At 56.8% G+C, this 18,424-nt stretch overlaps 10 protein-coding genes across 12 annotated transcripts; 4 read left to right on the forward strand and 6 right to left on the reverse strand.

Moving 5' to 3' along the window:
- Positions 1-49: 49 nt before the first annotated feature.
- H310_07654 (hypothetical protein) lies at positions 50-1,452 on the reverse strand. Its single transcript, XM_008873076.1, has 2 exons — positions 1,271-1,452; positions 50-1,210 (listed from the first exon to the last, which is right to left on the reverse strand). Exon 2 carries the CDS (start codon positions 881-883, stop codon positions 149-151), a length of 735 nt encoding a protein of 244 aa, XP_008871298.1. The 5' UTR covers positions 884-1,210; positions 1,271-1,452; the 3' UTR covers positions 50-148.
- Positions 1,453-1,555: 103 nt separating this feature from the next.
- On the forward strand, positions 1,556-2,573 carry H310_07655 (hypothetical protein). Its single transcript, XM_008873077.1, has 4 exons — positions 1,556-1,703; positions 1,762-2,183; positions 2,242-2,385; positions 2,437-2,573. Exons 1-4 carry the CDS (start codon positions 1,598-1,600, stop codon positions 2,470-2,472), a joined length of 708 nt encoding a protein of 235 aa, XP_008871299.1. The 5' UTR covers positions 1,556-1,597; the 3' UTR covers positions 2,473-2,573.
- H310_07656 lies at positions 2,428-4,347 on the reverse strand. 2 transcript variants are annotated; one of them, XM_008873079.1, is made up of 4 exons: positions 4,259-4,347; positions 4,063-4,197; positions 3,454-4,020; positions 2,428-3,337 (listed from the first exon to the last, which is right to left on the reverse strand). In XM_008873079.1, the coding sequence occupies exons 1-4, from the start codon at positions 4,313-4,315 to the stop codon at positions 2,705-2,707; spliced, it is 1,392 nt and encodes a 463-aa protein (XP_008871301.1). In that variant the 5' UTR covers positions 4,316-4,347; the 3' UTR covers positions 2,428-2,704. The 2 variants fall into 2 exon arrangements, with proteins under 2 accessions (XP_008871301.1, XP_008871300.1); XM_008873078.1 differs by having other exon boundaries at positions 2,428-3,361.
- Positions 4,348-4,738: 391 nt separating this feature from the next.
- On the reverse strand, positions 4,739-6,080 carry H310_07657 (hypothetical protein). The gene has a single exon (XM_008873080.1). The coding sequence runs from the start codon at positions 5,712-5,714 to the stop codon at positions 5,199-5,201; it is 516 nt and encodes a 171-aa protein (XP_008871302.1). The 5' UTR covers positions 5,715-6,080; the 3' UTR covers positions 4,739-5,198.
- Positions 6,081-6,238: 158 nt separating this feature from the next.
- On the forward strand, positions 6,239-8,233 carry H310_07658 (hypothetical protein; the record flags this gene model as incomplete). Its single annotated transcript, XM_008873081.1, has 12 exons — positions 6,239-6,505; positions 6,576-6,698; positions 6,747-6,820; positions 6,871-7,033; positions 7,083-7,118; positions 7,185-7,285; positions 7,344-7,413; positions 7,477-7,569; positions 7,629-7,799; positions 7,848-7,963; positions 8,012-8,098; positions 8,206-8,233. 12 exons carry the CDS (start codon positions 6,239-6,241, stop codon positions 8,231-8,233), a joined length of 1,329 nt encoding a protein of 442 aa, XP_008871303.1.
- H310_07659 (hypothetical protein) lies at positions 8,100-8,898 on the reverse strand. Its single transcript, XM_008873082.1, has 2 exons — positions 8,397-8,898; positions 8,100-8,348 (listed from the first exon to the last, which is right to left on the reverse strand). Exons 1-2 carry the CDS (start codon positions 8,886-8,888, stop codon positions 8,250-8,252), a joined length of 591 nt encoding a protein of 196 aa, XP_008871304.1. The 5' UTR covers positions 8,889-8,898; the 3' UTR covers positions 8,100-8,249.
- A 727-nt stretch (positions 8,899-9,625) lies between these two features.
- On the reverse strand, positions 9,626-12,662 carry H310_07660. Of its 2 annotated transcripts, XM_008873084.1 has the most exons (13): positions 12,448-12,662; positions 12,205-12,394; positions 11,997-12,160; positions 11,652-11,944; positions 11,200-11,598; positions 11,051-11,139; positions 10,889-11,004; positions 10,778-10,824; positions 10,588-10,708; positions 10,513-10,540; positions 10,356-10,444; positions 10,174-10,296; positions 9,626-10,115 (listed from the first exon to the last, which is right to left on the reverse strand). In XM_008873084.1, the coding sequence occupies exons 1-13, from the start codon at positions 12,613-12,615 to the stop codon at positions 9,786-9,788; spliced, it is 2,157 nt and encodes a 718-aa protein (XP_008871306.1). In that variant the 5' UTR covers positions 12,616-12,662; the 3' UTR covers positions 9,626-9,785. The 2 variants fall into 2 exon arrangements, with proteins under 2 accessions (XP_008871306.1, XP_008871305.1); XM_008873083.1 differs by having other exon boundaries at positions 10,588-10,824.
- A 47-nt stretch (positions 12,663-12,709) lies between these two features.
- Positions 12,710-15,088, forward strand: H310_07661 (hypothetical protein; the record flags this gene model as incomplete). The annotated part of the gene is made up of 9 exons (XM_008873085.1): positions 12,710-13,021; positions 13,072-13,347; positions 13,441-13,658; positions 13,715-13,910; positions 13,962-14,230; positions 14,289-14,583; positions 14,634-14,780; positions 14,845-14,952; positions 15,005-15,088. The coding sequence occupies 9 exons, from the start codon at positions 12,710-12,712 to the stop codon at positions 15,086-15,088; spliced, it is 1,905 nt and encodes a 634-aa protein (XP_008871307.1).
- A 74-nt stretch (positions 15,089-15,162) lies between these two features.
- Positions 15,163-15,971, reverse strand: H310_07662 (60S ribosomal protein L23). Its single transcript, XM_008873086.1, has 2 exons — positions 15,897-15,971; positions 15,163-15,667 (listed from the first exon to the last, which is right to left on the reverse strand). Exons 1-2 carry the CDS (start codon positions 15,904-15,906, stop codon positions 15,258-15,260), a joined length of 420 nt encoding a protein of 139 aa, XP_008871308.1. The 5' UTR covers positions 15,907-15,971; the 3' UTR covers positions 15,163-15,257.
- Positions 15,972-16,190: 219 nt separating this feature from the next.
- Positions 16,191-18,377, forward strand: H310_07663 (hypothetical protein). The gene is made up of 6 exons (XM_008873087.1): positions 16,191-16,725; positions 16,781-17,140; positions 17,251-17,344; positions 17,407-17,693; positions 17,750-17,914; positions 17,964-18,377. The coding sequence occupies exons 1-6, from the start codon at positions 16,222-16,224 to the stop codon at positions 18,207-18,209; spliced, it is 1,656 nt and encodes a 551-aa protein (XP_008871309.1). The 5' UTR covers positions 16,191-16,221; the 3' UTR covers positions 18,210-18,377.
- The last annotated feature ends 47 nt before the right edge of the window (positions 18,378-18,424 follow it).

The following is an 18,424-nucleotide window of genomic DNA, read 5'->3' on the forward strand; positions in this document are numbered from 1 at the left end:
TCGATCATGCGCTGTACGTCGCAGTGTGCCGCCGATGCGGCACGGTCCACGAGGATGCAATCTGGTCGTAAGTGTGGCGGCGGCCATTATGACCACGTCGTTTACTGGCATTAGGTAGAACTAGTGCAAGGACGTGTCGAATGGAGGCTCATGGCTGCTCGCCAGTGGCACGTGCTTGCTGCGCGACGTAATGGCATTGCCGTTGGTACCATTGGCACGCTTCAGCGACCGCAGGGGGAGTCGACGTGTTGAACCACACGTGGTTTTCCACCCACATGCGATAGAGAAACTCGTCAAAGGACGTCGCGCACAACGCACTGTCGCCGACAAACGCGTCGACGTCCCATTCGTCATCGTCGGCCCCGGTGCCTAGAATAAAAGGCGACCCAACAACCCGTCCAGCGTGCTCGCCGTCCAGAACCAAGTACCATGCCAAGCAATCTTGCTGGTCACGGTAGAACATGACGATGCGCATGTTGTTGAGCTCTCGAATCGTGACGGGGTCGCCCAGGTACGTGTAGCACGCTGTGCAGCTCGGAAGGTTCGATTGTAGCGCTTTGGATGTCATGAATCGCACGAACGACGGGGGGACGTCCGGGTCGGTGGCCAACAGCGCGTTCATCTTGGTGGCGTTGACAGCGCGCGTTTGCTCATTCGGATGCGTGTAGTCTGCCATGGCGTCGCCAAGGTGGCCGTACTTGGGAATCACGGCGACGTCGGGGTCAGCGAGGAAAGCCAGGTCTTGGTACTTCGTCGCAGGGATTGCAGGAACGCACGTCGAGTAATACTCATAAGTGGACGCGCACGGTCGTGCGTTTGCGACTTCGCCGCCATACCAACCCCATTTCAATGCCCATGGCGTCGTTCGAGGCGATGCGGCCATGACAATCGAAGAATGCGGCGACGCACGAAATGTCCGTTTGTGAATTCACCAACACTCTGACGACAGACCAACACTGGGACGCGACTCCACTACTTGAACAAGTCGACAGCACCGCGTTCCAGCACGGGAGCGCTTTGGCTGGCCGCAGCATTGGGCCGATCGATGTAATCGACGCAGCTCGATACCTTCCAAGCAAAGCCAACGAGCTGTGTCCGATGGCCAACAACAATCCCAGCGTTATTGCGCAGACGCACTTCATGACGTGTACAAATCGTCCTGTCTTCCGTTGAGCTTATGGTTCTGGCAATCACCATGCCTCGCGTGCTCCTACATGACGGACACCACGATTGTCACGATGGGTGGCGGAGACAACCCGCTGTAGTCGACCTGTTTGTACGCCGATTCTCACTCAATTCCTCTCATTCGCTGCTTTTGGCCATCGTGGTGTGCATGCGCATGCCAAACGACGCATGGGGCTCGTGGCTCTAGCACACTCTCAGGACAGCGTGTGCATCGCCACGCTGGCGGAACGCACACGCCCGTCGTTCGCGTCGACGCTTCGCTGCGTGTATCTTCCGGATATACACCGGACGCCCGTCGATTGGGCGCTGAAAGTTTCGGATAAGAGGCGTGCTATCCGGATACTCCAAGTTCTGTGGCACACAAACCACTGACTGCCAGCACTTCATTTCGGGCAGGTAAACCGAGGACGACATGCGCAAGGCCATCTACCAACTTGGACGCGCCGTGCGTGAAACCGGTCAAGCTGTGGACCGCTTGGGTCTGCGTGTGCTTGGCAGCAACCTGCACCGTGAAAAGTGTATGTTCAACATGTCCTGGCATCGCGAGTCGGCTGACCTGACGACATGTGTGCCTAGTTTCCCGTCATCGCCAAGTCATGGCCCTGTACGACAAGGTTCCCATGATCGCACACGACTCGTGGGTGGCCCCGAACGCGTCTGTGATTGGTGACGTCGAGATCTGCAACGACTCGTCGATCTGGTATGGCGTCGTGATTCGCGGAGACTTGAACAAGGTTTCGATTGGGAACCGTACCAACATCCAAGACCGCGCGGTGATCCACACGTCGAGCACGACGACTCCTGGTCTCGCTCCTGGAACTTCGATCGGCAACAACGTGACGGTCGGCCACGGTGCCATCTTGTACTCGTGCACCATCGAAAACAACGTGTTGGTTGGCATGGGTTCCATTGTGCTGGACGGTGCGTTGGTTGAGTCCAACTCGATCTTGGCGGCTGGCACGGTTGTGCCTCCTGGTCGCCGCATTCCGTCGGGCCAGGTTCGTTCGTCCACTTGATGAAGAGGGACACAGTTGATGTCTCATGCTGCGCGTGTAGCTGTGGGCCGGCAGCCCTGCGCAATTCGTGCGCGATGTCAGCGAAGACGAAGTAGCAGACTTGGTCAAGCAAGCCACGGAGTACACCAAGCTGGCCGAAACACACAGCGAAGAATTCTTGCCCTATGGCACCGCGTACTTGGACGTACGACCATCTACTGGACGTCTCCATCACGGCGCTGACGCTTTTCTCTAGGCCGAACGCATCAAAGCACAAGGCGGACAGTTGTAATCAGCCCAATATAGCGCTGACACCATGTAACTCAGGCATAGTTTGTTGTGCAATGCGACTTGTCCGGAGCTCGTGCCAGGACAATCTTGTCCATCGCTTCACTACGTGACTTTGGATGCACGCTGTGTCCTGGTAGCTCCGTTCACTCTGTGCAACCGGCCATGGTTTTGAAGTCAAGGACGTTAGCATAGCTGGGTCCACTGGTTGGTCGTGTCTTGATCGGATCGTGGCCTCACGCATCGTCGGCCACACGTCGCTTGCCTTGGGGTTTCCGGCCCCCCTTCTTGATCTGAAAGGCTACAGGGGCCACGGCCATGTCGTCCTTCGAGTCCTCTCGGGGCGGGTCCGCGCCGTCGAGCGCAATGCCCTTGTACCGCCCGCCCCACGGATTGAACGCGCCCATCGCATTGTCGGCATGCAACGACTCTTCCATGAGAAAGTCGTTGTCGCGTTCGATTTGAATTTGCGTCTTCTTGGCTTCAAATGCCGCGGCTTCCGCCTCGATCGCCGCTTGCTCGGCTTCGTCGTCCACAACACGCACGCTGACCGTGGACCACCCGCCATAGTCGGGCGCGGCGGGCTTCACGGGGGCCGCCGGCGTCGACCCGGACACGATCTGCTGCACCTGGTGCAGGAATTCCGCGGTCTGGTCTCGTTCGGCGGGAACGACCATGCCCACAGGCATGGTGGCGGGAATGCGAAGCGCATCGCTTCGCACGTCTTCGATGGGCGGCGCCGTTGGGATGTCCCGCCGTTGGACATGATAGTGCTTGAACTTTTCGTTCGTGTCGTGTACTGTCGTGGTGAAGATGCGCGTGATTGTCACAGGCACCCAGTTCTCTTCGTCGTCGAGCCAAAGTTCGCACTGTTTGGTTTTCTTGAGTTTGTCCTGCGCTCCAACGACATCTCGTCAGAACTCGCGCATGGTACGGCCACCACCACCGCACGTCGTTTAGAAGCGATGGAAGAAGAGCAACGTACCTCGTGCGCGGGGCCTTCGAGGTAGACAACGCCTCGAACGGTGTAAAACCCTTTGGACTTTTCAAGTTTGTCAGTGGTGGCTGGCTCGCCGGCGGGGTGTAGCTGCGGCGGTGGTACTGGTGGCGGTGCATAGCATTGTGGAGGTGGATGCGATGGGGTTTGAATGTGGCGTGGTGGAGAACATGGCGGTGGTGGTGGCTGAACGACAACGGTCGAGGGCGGACGAGTGGGCGGCGGCGGTGGTGCTTGTGGAAGCGAGTAGTACGCGCCAACAACTGGATGGGACGTTGCTTGGTATGGCTGTTGTTGCTGATAAGTATACTGCTGCTCTTGCTGGTAATGGGGATGTTGGTACTGCTGATGCTGCAAAAAGTTGTGTAGGCGCGGTGGCGGTGGAGGTGGCGTCCTCTTGAGGTGACGAGGAGGAGGCGGTGGTGGGACTTCGTCGTCATCTTCTGCATGTGGAGGTGGCAATACAGGTCCTGCTCCAATTGGGATGTCGAATCTGTCGGAAGCCACAGCAATGGATCGACCACGCATGTCCATGGCGAACCTCGCTCGGGCATTCTACAAAGTCATGAGTTGATATGATCCCGCAGGCGAACGTACACGTTCGACTTCTTCGAGCTCCTTTTGGGCCTCCGCTTCCTGTCGTTCTGCTTTTTCCTTCTCCGTCGCTCGACGTGAAGCATTGGCAATCACTCGTTCCTTGTGCCTCTGACTAGCTTCATGGTTGCGGATGCTCTACCAGCGACCATCAGAAGGGCGGAAGAGATCGTTAGTAACGCGATGTGAATGCTCGTACGATCCGGTCGCCTTGAATCCACGTGTTGCATTGAACGCAGTGGTGCTTGTCCACCATGGCCGCGCCGCCGACGACGTTGTGGAGAGTACTTTATCGAACGCGAAATTGTACGAAAATTTTTATTGAGGGCAATTTTTCAAAACACGTCATTGGTTAAATTACGTATAATCAATTACGATAATCAGCAGAAGAATATTAAAAAAAAATTCGACCCTTGCGAAAGTAACACGTCGTCACATTATGCATGTTCCGTAAAGTACCTGGCATTGATGCAATTTAAATTCTTTCAACATTTGATTAAGTACCCATTCAAGTGCAATGACTCACTAGGCGTCAGCATGCTGCGGCATCTCATCCATGGCGCCGCCGACCGTCCCGACGCGAAAAATGTCATGGCGATGAATGCAAATAGCTCCCGCGGCGTCACAAGTAGTCCGAGTTGAAGGAAACCGCCGAAAAGCGACAGAAACCGTCGAGATCAGTTTGGAATTGGCCAACTCATCACACGATGGAGTCGTGTCGTTATGCTTCGTTGCCGTCGATGCCACGGAACAAAGCAAGCATGGCGGGTGCATTGGATGCCATGCGGCACGTTCAAGACGAGTATGCATCCATCGAGACGGGCGAGCCGAACTTACCCCAAGTGGGTCAAGGGCTCCGACGATCCCAGTCCAGGTCGTCTATGCCCCGCCTTGAGTCTGCCAACCGAGGGACCACCGCGTCTTCGTCAAAATCCAAGCGCGCTCGCAAGAAACCGACAAAGTCCAACTCGCCAACTTCGTGGATTCCCCCTCTGGACGCGATCCTTACGAACGAGACAAGCGGGACCTTTGTCGTCGACACGCGCGACGACGTGGTCATTGTCACCGGGACGTTTCTAGGCGACGATCTGACAACTCTTATCCCCATGTCGTTTCAGTTGCCGCGAGCACACGTCGCGTCAGATCACGAGATGCCGTTGCAATTCCCCGTGGAGGAAATGCTTGCGGCTCAAGCAGCGGCTGTCCAAGCGCTGGTGCATCCGCCAGAGGTCGACGTATCCACAAGTGTTGTACGAAGCAGCGGTCCCCATCCCATTTTCAACATTGTCGTCAAGGGCACTGTGAAGGAATTGGTTGCGGAAGCCAACAAACTTGCGTGGGACGCCGCCAAGGAGTGCAAGCGCGGGTTCCTGGACGAGCGATTCTACTTTGAACGGAAGAAGGACTCGATCGCGCCCGACTACGACCGACTCTTCAAGCACTACGCACCCATGGTGACCTCTGTAGTCGCGGCGCTGCGGCACGCGTTGCCGTCGACGCACACGCCACGAAATTTTGCTGCCCTCGCGCTTGCGTTTGTGCAGAGCCTGCCATATGAACGCGCCGATGGAGGCTATCGACGGCCGTTGGCGGTGCTCACTGACCTCCGCGGCAACTGCGGTAGCAAAACAACGCTCTTTCTTGCACTTGTCCATCACGCGTACCCCACGCTGGACAAATGCGTGTGCGTCATTCCCAACCACGTGTTCGCTGGCATCAAGCTCGAAAAGGTCGAAGGCGACATCATGGTCGGCGAGGATCTGCAGTACGTCGCAGTCGAGCCCGTGGGCCCCGGTCGTCTGGCTGTTGGCCAGCTGCGGCCCACTAGCACCCCCACTCTGCCGCGCCGGTGATCGACCTCCGCCGTCGGCATCGCCCTACAGCGAACGCTTGTCCTATTTATTCGTCGTATTTGGGATTGCACTGTACCTAGTGTGGCGCTTCCCTTGGGTGTGCCCCAAAAACGTTATTACTACTAGTAGTAGTTAGTATTCAAAAACATGACCAATCAAATCTCCGTCAACATTTATTTTACCCAATCAAATATATTTTATATTTCGATTGTCCTGTATGTAGATACATCTGTACGCGGTGTATGCGACTCGTAACGTTGTTGCTGTCGCCAGTCGCGCCGGTTCAAGATCGTTGCATGCCACGCAGGTGCCTAAATCGACAGGAGATGTGCCGCATGCGGCAAGGCATTCGTCACAACGTGTCCATGTCGACCCTCGTCCACAGCAACATCCTGCCGCCGACAGAGCCGCCCCCGCAGCCCACAGCCACGACAGAAAAGATGTCGGCCGATCCAGAGCCGCTACAACCACCGAACCTGTTCAAAGAAGCGCTGCACCAACACATAGCCCCGTCGCGGCGTCGAAAAGGCAAGGCGGTGTCATCGCACCATCTGACTGGCGACGCTGCGTCCCTGGGCGAGCAGATGCAGCACGTAGGTTGAGTGGTCCATCCGTGTGGGCATGACGTTTGGTGGTCTCAAACACAGCGGTGGTTGTGTGCAGCTCAAGCAGTTCTACGAAGACCGCGTCGTCGCCCTCACGCAGCGATGTACCGAAGCTGAAACGAAGCTCGGGGTGTTAACGTCGGAGCGAAGTGCGGTTGACTCCCAGGTGCTGCAGTTGCAGGTACCCGGTCCTCGTTCTCGGCGAACCTGGCCCTGTCGACATGTCTAGGCTTTGGCCGAGTCGCAGCATGAAAAGCTGACGACAGCAGGCGATGAATACGCCAGTTTGGTCGCATGGTGTCGGTGCGTGCCAATCTGCCAAGTGCTTCACGACGCACGTTGCTGGTTCTTAGAGAGCGGGAAGCGCACTGTCATCGCATCGAAGCAGCGTTGGCCGCCGCAGACGCGTTGAACCAAACACTTGTGAGCCAAATTGAAGCGCTCGATGCAGAGCGGAGGGCGGTGGAGGTCGAGTGGTCGCGTCAGCGAGACGCGTGGTCCCACCGGCAGGACGAGGTACCGATCGAACCCAGAAAGAGGCGATGGCGACGAAGTACATGAGTAGCTGGATGCGAGCATGCAGCACTTGCTTCGCTCGCAGGTGCGAGCGCATCAGGCCAACAGGGGGGGAGGTTGTGTGATGGCATGTTGGCTCGCATGTGTGTAGTCTGTGCTTCGCAACGATATATTGACCAAAGATGCCACGATGGGCGATCTCCAGCGAGCTCGAGATGACGTGGAGGCTAGATGGCTTCATCTGCAGAGCGTGTAAGCCTCCGTCCTCACGGTGGGAAGGCAGTGGAATCGTCACGCATGGTTGACGCAGGAACGCGGCACTTGTCGAGGAAATTACCAAGCTCAAGCACCGAGGGATCGCGCTGGAGGGTCAGATTCAGGTGCGTTTTCCAACCAGGCTGTGCCATGCATGCCGTCAAGAGTTCGTCATGCCGAATGATTAGATGGAAGCCGAGTATCGAAAGGCCACAGCAGCGCAAGTGGAAGCGCTAACAGAGCAAGTGCACGCCGAGCGGCGCGACCGCCAAGCTGTCGCAGTACGCGACCCGTACACGCCGCGATGGACCAACGAACAATCGGTGCATCGTGCGAGTAGATGCAACACCAACTGGAAAGCCAGACCCAGCGGCGAGAGTTTCGAGATCGCGACATGGCGTGCAGAGACCTGTCGCATCGATGCCAGCGCCTCACCAACGACCTCGTCGTCGCAACCATCCGGTATGAGAAGGCCGAAGCTGCGCTGGAGCACATGCTGGGCGGCATGGAAGTACGGTCCATGGAAGCTCCATTTGCGCTTGGCCGAACGTTCATGTAGGCACGCAAGGATGACGTACGAAAGCTGAAAGGGGACGTGCAGAAGTTAGAGGGCAAGGTGGCGGATGCGAGGGCAGCGGTGGAAGGAAAGGAGATGGCGCTGGCGGCGGCAAAACGGTGGGCTCCATCTTGGTCCTCGCGATGGTACAGTTCATGAACGATCAGGGAGTTGAGCGACATACAGACTCGCGTCGTGGCTGAGGAAGCGCAGAAACTCGATGCGCTGAAAGACGTGGTTGCGCTGAACCAACGGTATGATCACATGCTCCTTGGATTACTTCAATACTTGACGGGCTTGGCTGCTAACCAGAATCGCTGCACTGCGTCGCGACAACATGCTGCTGATCCACCGATTGGAGACGCCGCTGCTGCCGCCCGCGATTTTGACACAGACGGCTACATCTCACGCGGCGCTTTCACCCCCCTTGAAGAGTTCGTAGAAGTAGCACATGAGACCAGCGTACCGCTCGCTCCACAGCGGCATCCATCCATGGATGCGAAACTGTACACGATTGTTGAGAACATGGTGAAAACGAATATCGAGTCGTACCCCTACAGAAATGACTTTTGTGCACGGGGCGCGGCATTGCTCCATGAGAAGGCGCTTGACATTTACGTTGAGCGTGTCGGCAAAAGCATACACGATCACCATCGACGTGTCGACGGGCAGATGAAAGTTTGTGTCGACGATGTCGTCTACAGCGATCGAGATAGACGCTTGAAGCTGCAACGCGTTTACTGTTTCCACAGCCAAAGAGGCAACATGGGGGTCATACTCGACCCCCACGCCGCGACACCCGCACATTTGGACGCCTTGGATGAGCCACCGGGCGTCGCCACAGCCGAGCTCAACCACCACATCATCTGCGCACATTTGAGGCCGCAAACGCTCCCAAACCTTCGTTACCATCTCCATGGGCGAAGGACTGAAAGGCGCGATGCACACCGTGTCCTTCGGCACCTGCACGGCGGCATATCTGTTCTTAGCCGCCGCAAGCAAGAGTTCCTTGATTTCCTTCTTCCTTGCATGTTGCAGCACCATGGGATTCCGGTTAAGGAAACCTTCCGGATATGACCATTTTCTAGTGCCATGGTCGAGCGGATGAGGTGGCCGGAGCAGAAGCAATGCCACCACTCCAGACAACGCTCGGCTCTCGGAGTCCTGCGGCGGCTTGCGTGGCTGCTTTTTGCATGAGGTGTGCCGAATCAGGGCCTTCTAATAGAGAGAGTGGCTTGTATACGTCCTCATCATGATCGCAACTTGAGAGAACCAAACTTGAGTAAGAGTTGGAGAGACTCTGAAGCTCGGAGTGTTGAAAGTGCCGGGCGTCTCTGTGCACTGACCAAGAGAAAATGCATGTGCTTCGAATCCGTAGCTCCGCATGATCTCGAGGATTGTGCCGCAAAGTTTCGTGCAGCATGGTTGCTTCATTGCCGTTGATGTCTTGTTTGTTCGAACCGCAGCGCTTGGCCATTTGGCATTTCACCTTTAAGTTGGGGAATGAACGATTGTGAACACAGCTTTGATCTAGAGCCGAAGACCAACGGGAATCGGTGCGCTCCACGCGCTTCGATCGATGCTTTCAAGGTAGTCGGCATGTTGTGCTAGGGCTTGTTTCCTCTGGTTGAAAAAGGCTGGCCTTTGGCACCTTGACGTGAAAGAGCCAGCTTGCAGCAATCCCAACGGCCCGCCGACACTGGTACTCCTAGCGCACCATGTCAAGGTCATGCGAAGTCTGAGACTCTCCAGGCAGGTCATTAAACACAATGCGATGGCTCGTTGCGATTGCCGACGGTCAAGAGCATCTGATCGTCGCTACAGAACGCTTTTCACCCTCGTCGCCTCGACGAGGACGACACCGCGAGCTCGAAGCGTTGCCGATTTCTGCATGCACGAAGCATCAATGGAATTCACTGTTGGCACAATTGTCGTGTGTGTTCACTCTAAAATCTCATGGAGGTTGGAGTTGAGCCGTTCCTCGAGCTCATGGGCAGTGGCCAAAACTTGAACGAGTTCTCGCGCATGTGCCACAGACTGTTTCGTCTGGAGTTCGTTCAAATGCTTGAGCATGAGCTCGACTTCGTTTGCGAACGCCATGCGTTCTTCCGCCATTTCACGCAGCAAATTGTCGAACGTTGCTGGTGCCCCATCATCCGATTCCACCGCCGTTGGGTCTTCCTGGATAGGGTACACGCGGTTCGTGCCTGGGGCTTTCACCGCCTCCCGTGACGATTTCTCTTCAAGCAGATGGACTGCCCCCCGTCGGTCCTAGATGATGGCCACGTTGGCGCCGCGTCGCCAAGATCGTCGTCCACGTCGTTCGTACCGTCGACTTCATTCGACTGTCGCCCGACGTGAGCGCCGGCGCGTCCTTCATGGCTTTCATCGCATAGATGTACAACGGTAGAAACACACGGTGCCCCACCACCGGCATGGCAAAGATCATGTTCTACGCATCTCTGGTCCATCGGTCATCGCTTTCGTGCAGCCCTGGACATGCCTACATACATGCAAGATGTGGTCGCAAATGTCCGCTCCAAGCGTGTGCAGTTGGGTTTCTTTGGGTTGCATCTGCGTCTGTTTTTGCTCCAAATACGCTACGTTCCAATGTTCCCCCACGTTCAGCGCCATTGCTTTTCATTGCAGCGACCGAGCGCCGACATACCGTTTGCAAAGCACGCAATGAGCATGTGCTACAAGACCGACATGAGGAGCTAACGACGTGCACGAAGCGGCAGACCATGATGACGAGGATGATAAGCGACACAAACACGACAAAAAACAGCGGGCCGAGGACGCGATTCCCGTCAAAAATTTCTTCCGCGTCAAACTTGAGGGTGAAGATGCCCATCAGCGAGTAGCTACGGACCGAGACCAGGACAAGTGGATGCGACGGTTGCATGGGGCATGCAACGGAGCGGCACACGTACAAGCTGTTGACGACGATGCTGTAGTGGCGCAGCATGGTCCCAAACGCCTGGAAACAAGCGCTGACGGGTGAGGGTATCGTGTGCCTGCGTGTTCGAGGCTCCAACACGTACGATCGTAAACGCCAAGCTCCCGCCAAAGAGGAGGATCGCAATCATGGCAAAGAGGCCGATGAGCTCGTCGACGGCGCCGGACACGGTCGCCGTGAGAACGCTGAAGGTCGGGATGACTAGACCACGTCGGATCACATCGCGATTCATGCCAGGACCACATACATGAGAGGTACTTGAATACTTTGAGCACCGAGAGGAAGCAGTTCAAGCTGTTGACGCTGCGGGACAAGTAGTCGTAGTTGGCACTGGACCTGCGCGTCGTTGTGGAGTTAGCAAAACCCGAGCAGGCTTTCGTCGCAAGCAATGCGTACCGGACGTTCACGTACACGTCATCTTGGAATTCGGTCGGCATGCTCGCATGGGTGAGAACCTTGAGTCCGAGGACAACAAAGAAGAAGACGATATTGATATCGTTCGCGATGTTGGCGCGCACGGCGTAGTACTTGATCCCGACAGTGCGGAGGCTACGAACGGCCACGAATGCTTGATGGCACACAACGAGGTACAGCAGGCCTTCACACACGAGCATGAACGACGTTTGGGTCGAGTCGAACGACAAGTGCGCCACGAATGGCCGGACCGAGATCGACGGCATGATTCCGCCGCCGTCTGTCTGCTCCAGGAACAGCCGCACCACGGCCAGCGCATTGCAATGTGGGTTGTACACACTCAAGTCGACGAAAATCGCCCGCGTCGCCAGGTCCCAGAACCTACAAGTTCGCGTGATCGATTGTCGTCGACGTCGTCATGGTTCTGCGCTCACTTGTTGGCGCGCAGGTCGTCGAGCATCTTGTACACCGTGCAGTGCTCCTTCGTCATGACGTCGCAGTCGATGGACTCGGTGTTTGGGATCTCGACAGTAAAATCCGGACCGGGGTACACGCGATTCGTGATCGAAATGTACCTGGGCTCGTCCAAGTGCGTGTGAACGGCCTCGTACGGCTCATGGCCGAGCCCAAAGCTCTCGGTGGATGCCGTCGACGACGAGTACTCTGGAAAGCACCACGTCGACCCTTCAGGAGCGAGGTTGTCGCACGCGTGGGCTGCCACGCGGACCTACCACACAAGTCAGCCCAACTGATCGACTGGCGGTGGAAGGCGCTTGTACTTGGCCAAGCCGTATCGTGCCAAGAATGCGACCCACGCCGCCAAGGTACCCCCGGTTGTAGTTGACGTAAGTCTTGTTCGTGGTGGTAGTGTTCAACACGGACGGCAGCGTGACGTCACCATCGTAGGAATCCCCACCGTAGAGCGCCCCCCAGAAGGGCCCGACTACCTGGATCATCAGGGGGACTATGGCACTGGGTGGCACCCACCCAAGTACTCGTAGAACTCGTCCAGGTTGGATACATCCGCGTACGACTTGTACACGGACGTGTTGATCAGTTGAAAGGGACGCACGGCCAGATGCGACCGCACGAGCTTACTAAACTTGAACAGGTCGTCGCCATTTGTGGACATGATGGCCACGGTCAAGAACAGCGCCAGGAAGATCACGTAATTCACCTTTGCTTGCGTAAGTGGACACACGAGATGCTGGCGCAGAAGACATGTCGTACCATGTCGTGGATCTCGCGCTTTGCCGCCAACTTTTGCCGGGCATGCGCCGTGAAGTGGAGGAGCCGCAGTTGATGCGTCGACGGCGTTGGCTCCTTGTCCTTCTTCATGCTATGCATGTGGTCCTTTCGCAGTTCCGCAGAAGCGACGGCGCCATGATTTTGCCGCATCGTCGGGCCAATGCGTCGGTTTTGCGTGACCTTTCGGCACGTTTTCACGTTTCAAGTTTAAACCGCGCACGGAAGCTGCCACGAACGACCTGTCATGGACACGTCGGCTACGCTGAAAGACGTCGTCGCAGACCCTGCAAACGATGGAGCGCCCCCTGGAGACATCAACCCGGACGATCCGGTCGCGGAGACTGCACCGATCGACCTCCCGCCACGCATGGACATCCTCCATCAGTTGCACGCGACAGAAGGAGAGCAGGCACAAGGAAGCGCTCTCTTGCAGCACTGCAAAGACGGCGCGCTGGATGCGGTGGCGAAGCTCGTGCGAGAAGGCGCGCCCCTTTGCTTTCTCACCACGACGGGGTGGATGCCGTTGAGTGTGGCGAGTTTCCACGGCCGATTCGAGGTCGGCAGCGGGTGCTTTACAAATGCGGCTCTGTTGACCGTGTCGTGTAGGTAGTGTCTTATCTCTTGTCGATGGGCGCCGGCGAGTATTACAAACAGCTCAAGCAGCAGCAACTGGCGAATTCGAGCACCGCGAGACAGAGCAGCGCCGACAAGGCCAAGAGAGCCGTGCAGCAAAACACGCCTCTGCACTGGGCTTGCTACAAGGGCCACGCCCCAGTCGTGTGGGCGCTGCTGTCGTGGGGATTTTCCGTCGACGACGTCGACACGTGTGGAAACCAAGCGCTGCATTTGGCATGTTCCAGCGGCAACTTTGAGATCGTTCAGGTACGCACAGTCGTTGCTGAGCACGTTTTCTCGATGCGGCTGCTCAAGCGACCTCGTGCCTTGTGAAAACGTCCCAGTTCATGCATGATCCAGAGTGTTCTCGCCCACGCACCAGACCTGGCGGCCAGGAATTTGTATGGCAACACGCCGCTCGACATGACGACGGACTCGATGTGCCGCAAGCTGCTCAAGAAGATTCACACTCAAGCGACATGCGACCACTGCAAGGAACCGTTTGGGCGGGACCGGCGCCAATGTCTGTGCCAGCAATGCCACAACATTTACTGCAACGTCGATCCGTGCTCCACCGCGTAGGGTCTTCCTCTTGCCGTCCGTCTTGGTCCTTACATGCGGCGTGGGGCTGTAGGGTCGAAGTCCCATGGAACAGCCACGACAGCGCCGTGCGCATCGTGCAATATTGCTGCGACTGTAACCAAGGGCTCGCCGTCGTCGAGCGCGACTTGAAACACATCCTGGCGACGAAACTGAAGACAGTCGAAGATAGCTTGTCCAACATCCACGCGATCGAGCTGGACGTTCGAGCCGCCGCCATCCTTCCCCCCGTAGCCCCCCCTCTCAACCTCTTCTCCATTCGCTGACTGAAGGGTTTGTAGCCGTCAGAAGGCGCACTTCTGGACGCCGACGGGGGAGAGGCTAGCACATCTGCACCCGTTCCCAAGGACTACCACGTGAAGGTGTTGACGGCCGCGCTCGCTAAACTCGACAGCGACGTGGCAGATGTCGAAGCACTCCAAACCGCCATCTCGGACGCCCAGATCAAGTCGGCGAACCCCCGGTTGATTCAAGGTGCCCACGACGCGTACAAACGCCTTGTGTCACACTACAAGCTCGTGGACGAGATCAAGCGCGTCCTCGTAGCACGGTAACAGTACATCCCTATGCTCGCTCCTTCAGACTGTGCCCACAGTCGACGCTGGTAGTCCAGTGACAGTTCGCTCGTCCATCCATGGCCTGCGCGCGGCGTGGCGCGAAGCCAAGACGGAAGGCGTGAGCCCGATTCTCCTTGAAGCCGCAACGCGCGTGATAGTGATGGCCGAAGGCGAAGTCACGTTGTACGGGTACTACATGCTGAGCGCACGCATCGCGCTCGGGTCCAAGGCCTACTTGAATGATATGACGAAGCTGAGCCATGGGATTGCGGCCGTCGAGGACAAGGGGGTGAGCGACGCGTTGCTCCGCAATGCCAAAGTCCTTCGGGACAAATTGTATGCCGAGGTCACGAATTTGCTCTGCACAATTTGAATGGCACATTAGCATGTGTGTAGATGGCGATGGAAGAAGCGCTGATGCAGCATGACGAGCAAGTCGACCCGTCCACGAACCGCCCCGTGTACGTCTTTTCCGACGGGAAGATGTTCTCGACGCTGTTGGAGGCTCTCAACCATCGCAACCTCGTCGTGACGACGGCGTTGGTAAAAGCTCCCTGCTGAGCTCGTGCTCGATGTATGCCATGCACGCATAACACCATGGCACTAGGACGTGGCGATGAAACTCGACGAAACCACGCCGATCTCGCCCGTATTGACGGACCAAGCCAAGGAGCTCCTGGTCAAGCTCAAGAAGGATATCAAGGACGAGCAAAAGGTGCGATGGATCGCTCAGTTGAAAGTAGACATGGGCTCGATGGTTGCCGTAGCACGAGGACGAGCGGCGCCGGCTCGAGGAGGAAGAGGCGGCGAAGAAGGCCAAGAAGGGCAAAAAGGGCAAGAAGGGCAAGTAATCGCATGTCGGCCATGGCGAGGCATCTTGGAGGGCTCGACCGACCGACGTTGGGCAGGTCAGCAACAAAACACAGACGGATCAACCGCAAGTACTTGATTACGAGTCATCACGTGTTGATTGGATTCCATGGCACGAAACTTAATGTGGTGTCTGTCTTTCGGGGTTACTTAAACAATCGAACCAGCGTTGGCGGCGATACGGGGCCACAAGTCGGCGCATTCCTTGCCGACAGGGCCGGTGATGGCCGAGCCCTTCATTTCACCCTTGGGGTTGACAATCACACCAGCGTTGTCTTCAAAGTAGAGGAAGACCCCGTCGCGGCGCTTCCACGCCTTGCGTTGGCGGATCACGACGGCAGGCATGACCTTCTTACGCAACTCCGGCTTACCCTTCTTCACGGAGCACAAGCACATGTCACCGACACCGGCGGCAGGGAGACGGTTCAGGCGGCCCTTGATCCCGCACACGGCAATGATCATCAACGCCTTACCACCGCTGTTGTCGGCGCAGTTCAACACGGCGGCCACGGGCAGACCCAACGTCATGCGGAACTTTTGACCAGACACACTCGCACGACCTACAAACACGCCGGACGCCTGTCAAACATCCACAAACACCCACACGACACAGCAGCATCGTCACACATATCTCTGTGTCGAGCAGTGGGCAGGGACATGTCTGCTCGTGCCGGTCGGTCCACCAAACTGTCGCCCTGCTCGCCGACCCACTACGCACGGCCACGACAATGCGCCAAACACACACACACACATGCCATCCACACACACACACACGCCATGCCCACTTACCAGAAGCCATTATTCTCGTTCCGTGTTTGAATCACAACTAAAATGGACTGCCGCCGCCCGAATTCCACGAAACCATTGGCTCCCGTCTCCATTCAGTCTCTCCACCAATCATGTTGGGCCGTCCCCTAACCCTTTCGATACAAGCACGTCCCTCGGTTGAAGAACACGTCCGGATACCGTGGGAGAAGCCGGTGGCGTGGACGGAATTTCAGCCAATCGTCGGATGTGTTGGTGAAATCCGCGATTCGGATTGGCTGTCGGCGATCCGTGAAGGGACACGGCCCGACGAAACTCCCCCCACTAGGTGGATCGCGTGGCCGCGACCATGTACACGGCCAAGCCCAAGGCGACGTTGAAAGTCAAGCAGGAAGCCGCCAAAGTCAAGGTCAAGAAAGGACCGTCCGTGGAAGAATGTGTTGGCAAACGAGACTTCACGGGCGCCGCCACGATCCTCGAGTTCAACGTCAAGAGCGAAGACACCAAGCCCGACGACAAACGCATGCACTTGCTGTGGCTGGCATATTGTTACTTTCACCTGGGCCATTACCAGCGCGCATTGGACACGTATGAAGAAGTGCGAGACCCGCCCGAGGACGTGTTTCTCTTCCGCGCGTGCTGCATGTACTACCTCCAGATGTACAAGGAAGCGACCAAGGAAGCGTTGAAAGGACCGTCATCGAATGTGCTGCAGAACCGCATCCTGTTTCATTGTGCGCATAAACTTGGCGATGAAGACAAACTCCTCGTGTACCACCAAAAGCTGTCCCAGTGCAAGGAAGACCAGCTGTCGCTCGCCGCGATTCATTATCTGCGCAACCACTTCCAAGAGGTACACCGATCGATATTCCAATCTACGGCACGGGATCATGGGTCGATGTGCCTAGGCCACAGATATCTACAAACGCCTCCTGCTTGAAAACCGCGACGACATTGCCCTGAACGTGTATGTCGCCATGTGCTACTACAAGCTCGATTACTACGACGTGTCACTCGAGATCATGCAAGCGTACTTGCAAGCGTTTCCCGACTCGGTGATCGCGATCAATGTCAAGGCGTGCAACCAGTTCAAGCTGTACAATGGCAATGCGGCCAAGGACGAGCTCCGTGTGCTGACGGAAAAAGGCTACAACATTGAGACCAACGATCTCGTAACCCACAACATGGTCGTGTTTGAGGACGGGCAGAACGCGCTGCGCACGCTGCCACAAGTTGTCGAGTCGTTCTCGGAAGCGCGGTTGAACTTGGTACGTTGGAATCTGGCGTCGAGGCTTGAACGGTGGTCGACGGCGATGGCATCTCTGGGTCGTCGTTTCGCGTGCACCGGTCGTGTTTCATGCGCAGTGGTCGTTTGCAGGTAATTTACTACCTCAAGCACGGCAAAGTCCAAGAAGCGTTCGACCTGATCAAAGACGTCGAGCCGTCCACGCCGCAGGAATACATTTTGAAAGGTACAACGAGAGGATGTTGGACGCCCAACGACGAGCTCTCGATGGTCGTGCATGATGTCCAGGGGTCGTGCACGCGACATTGGGGCAGCAAACCAATTCGCGCCAGCACATCAAGACGGCACAACAGTACTTTCAACTCGTCGGGAGCTCGCCGACAGAGTGCGATACCATTCCAGGACGGCAGTGCATGGCATCGTGCTTTTACTTGCTCAAGCAGTTTGAAGACGTCAACATTTACCTCAACTCGGTCAAACAGTACATGTACAACGAAGACGACTTCAATTGGAACTTTGGCATTTCGCTGTGCAACACAGGCAGTCACGCCGAGGCGCTGGAAACGCTGCTGCGGGTACGTCTCGATGCTGTGCACAGTCGACAGCAACGTTTTCATGCGACGTGGCCCAGATCACCAAGGACGAGTACAAGCACGACTACTGCTACATTTCGTGGCTGTGCCGGTGCTACATTTTGAACGCGAACCCGTCCAGCGCGTGGGATCTTTACCTAAAGCTCGACAACTCGGACGAGTCGTTCAACTTGCTCCAGTTGATTGCCCACGATTGCTACAAGGTAGGGCGTTGGTCGCGCGGGGGGTGCACGTGGTCACGTGGTCGAGTAGATGGGTGAATTCTTCTATGCTGCCAAGGCGTTCGACGTGCTCGAGCGACTGGACCCGGACCCCGAGTACTGGGAAGGCAAGCGCGGGGCATGCGTGGGGGTGTTTCAGAAGGTTGTGGCGGGCAAGGCGTCCCACGTCGAGCTCGAAGAAGTGTTTGGCATGCTCAAGACCAACAACAACCCCCAAGTCGAGTACATTGTTCGCATCATGAAAAAGTGGTGCACCGAAAACGGCATATCGCTCTAGTGTCGATAAGCTGCTTTGACTAAGGATATGCGTGGATGCGACGCCGAGAGGCCGAGCTCGTCCTGCAATTCATCGCGACAGTCGCGCCGATCTCACTACCACGTGATAGTCAACCGAGTGTTCGGCGAGCCATGGACTTCCGGGTCCATCGTTTCGGGCATGTTGAGCCTCTCGGATGTATGTTCCCGCGGAATTGTGATCCACGTGTATTACGG

Source organism: Aphanomyces invadans (genome assembly GCF_000520115.1).
Source record: "Aphanomyces invadans strain NJM9701 unplaced genomic scaffold supercont1.14, whole genome shotgun sequence".
Lineage (NCBI taxonomy): Eukaryota > Oomycota > Saprolegniomycetes > Saprolegniales > Verrucalvaceae > Aphanomyces > Aphanomyces invadans.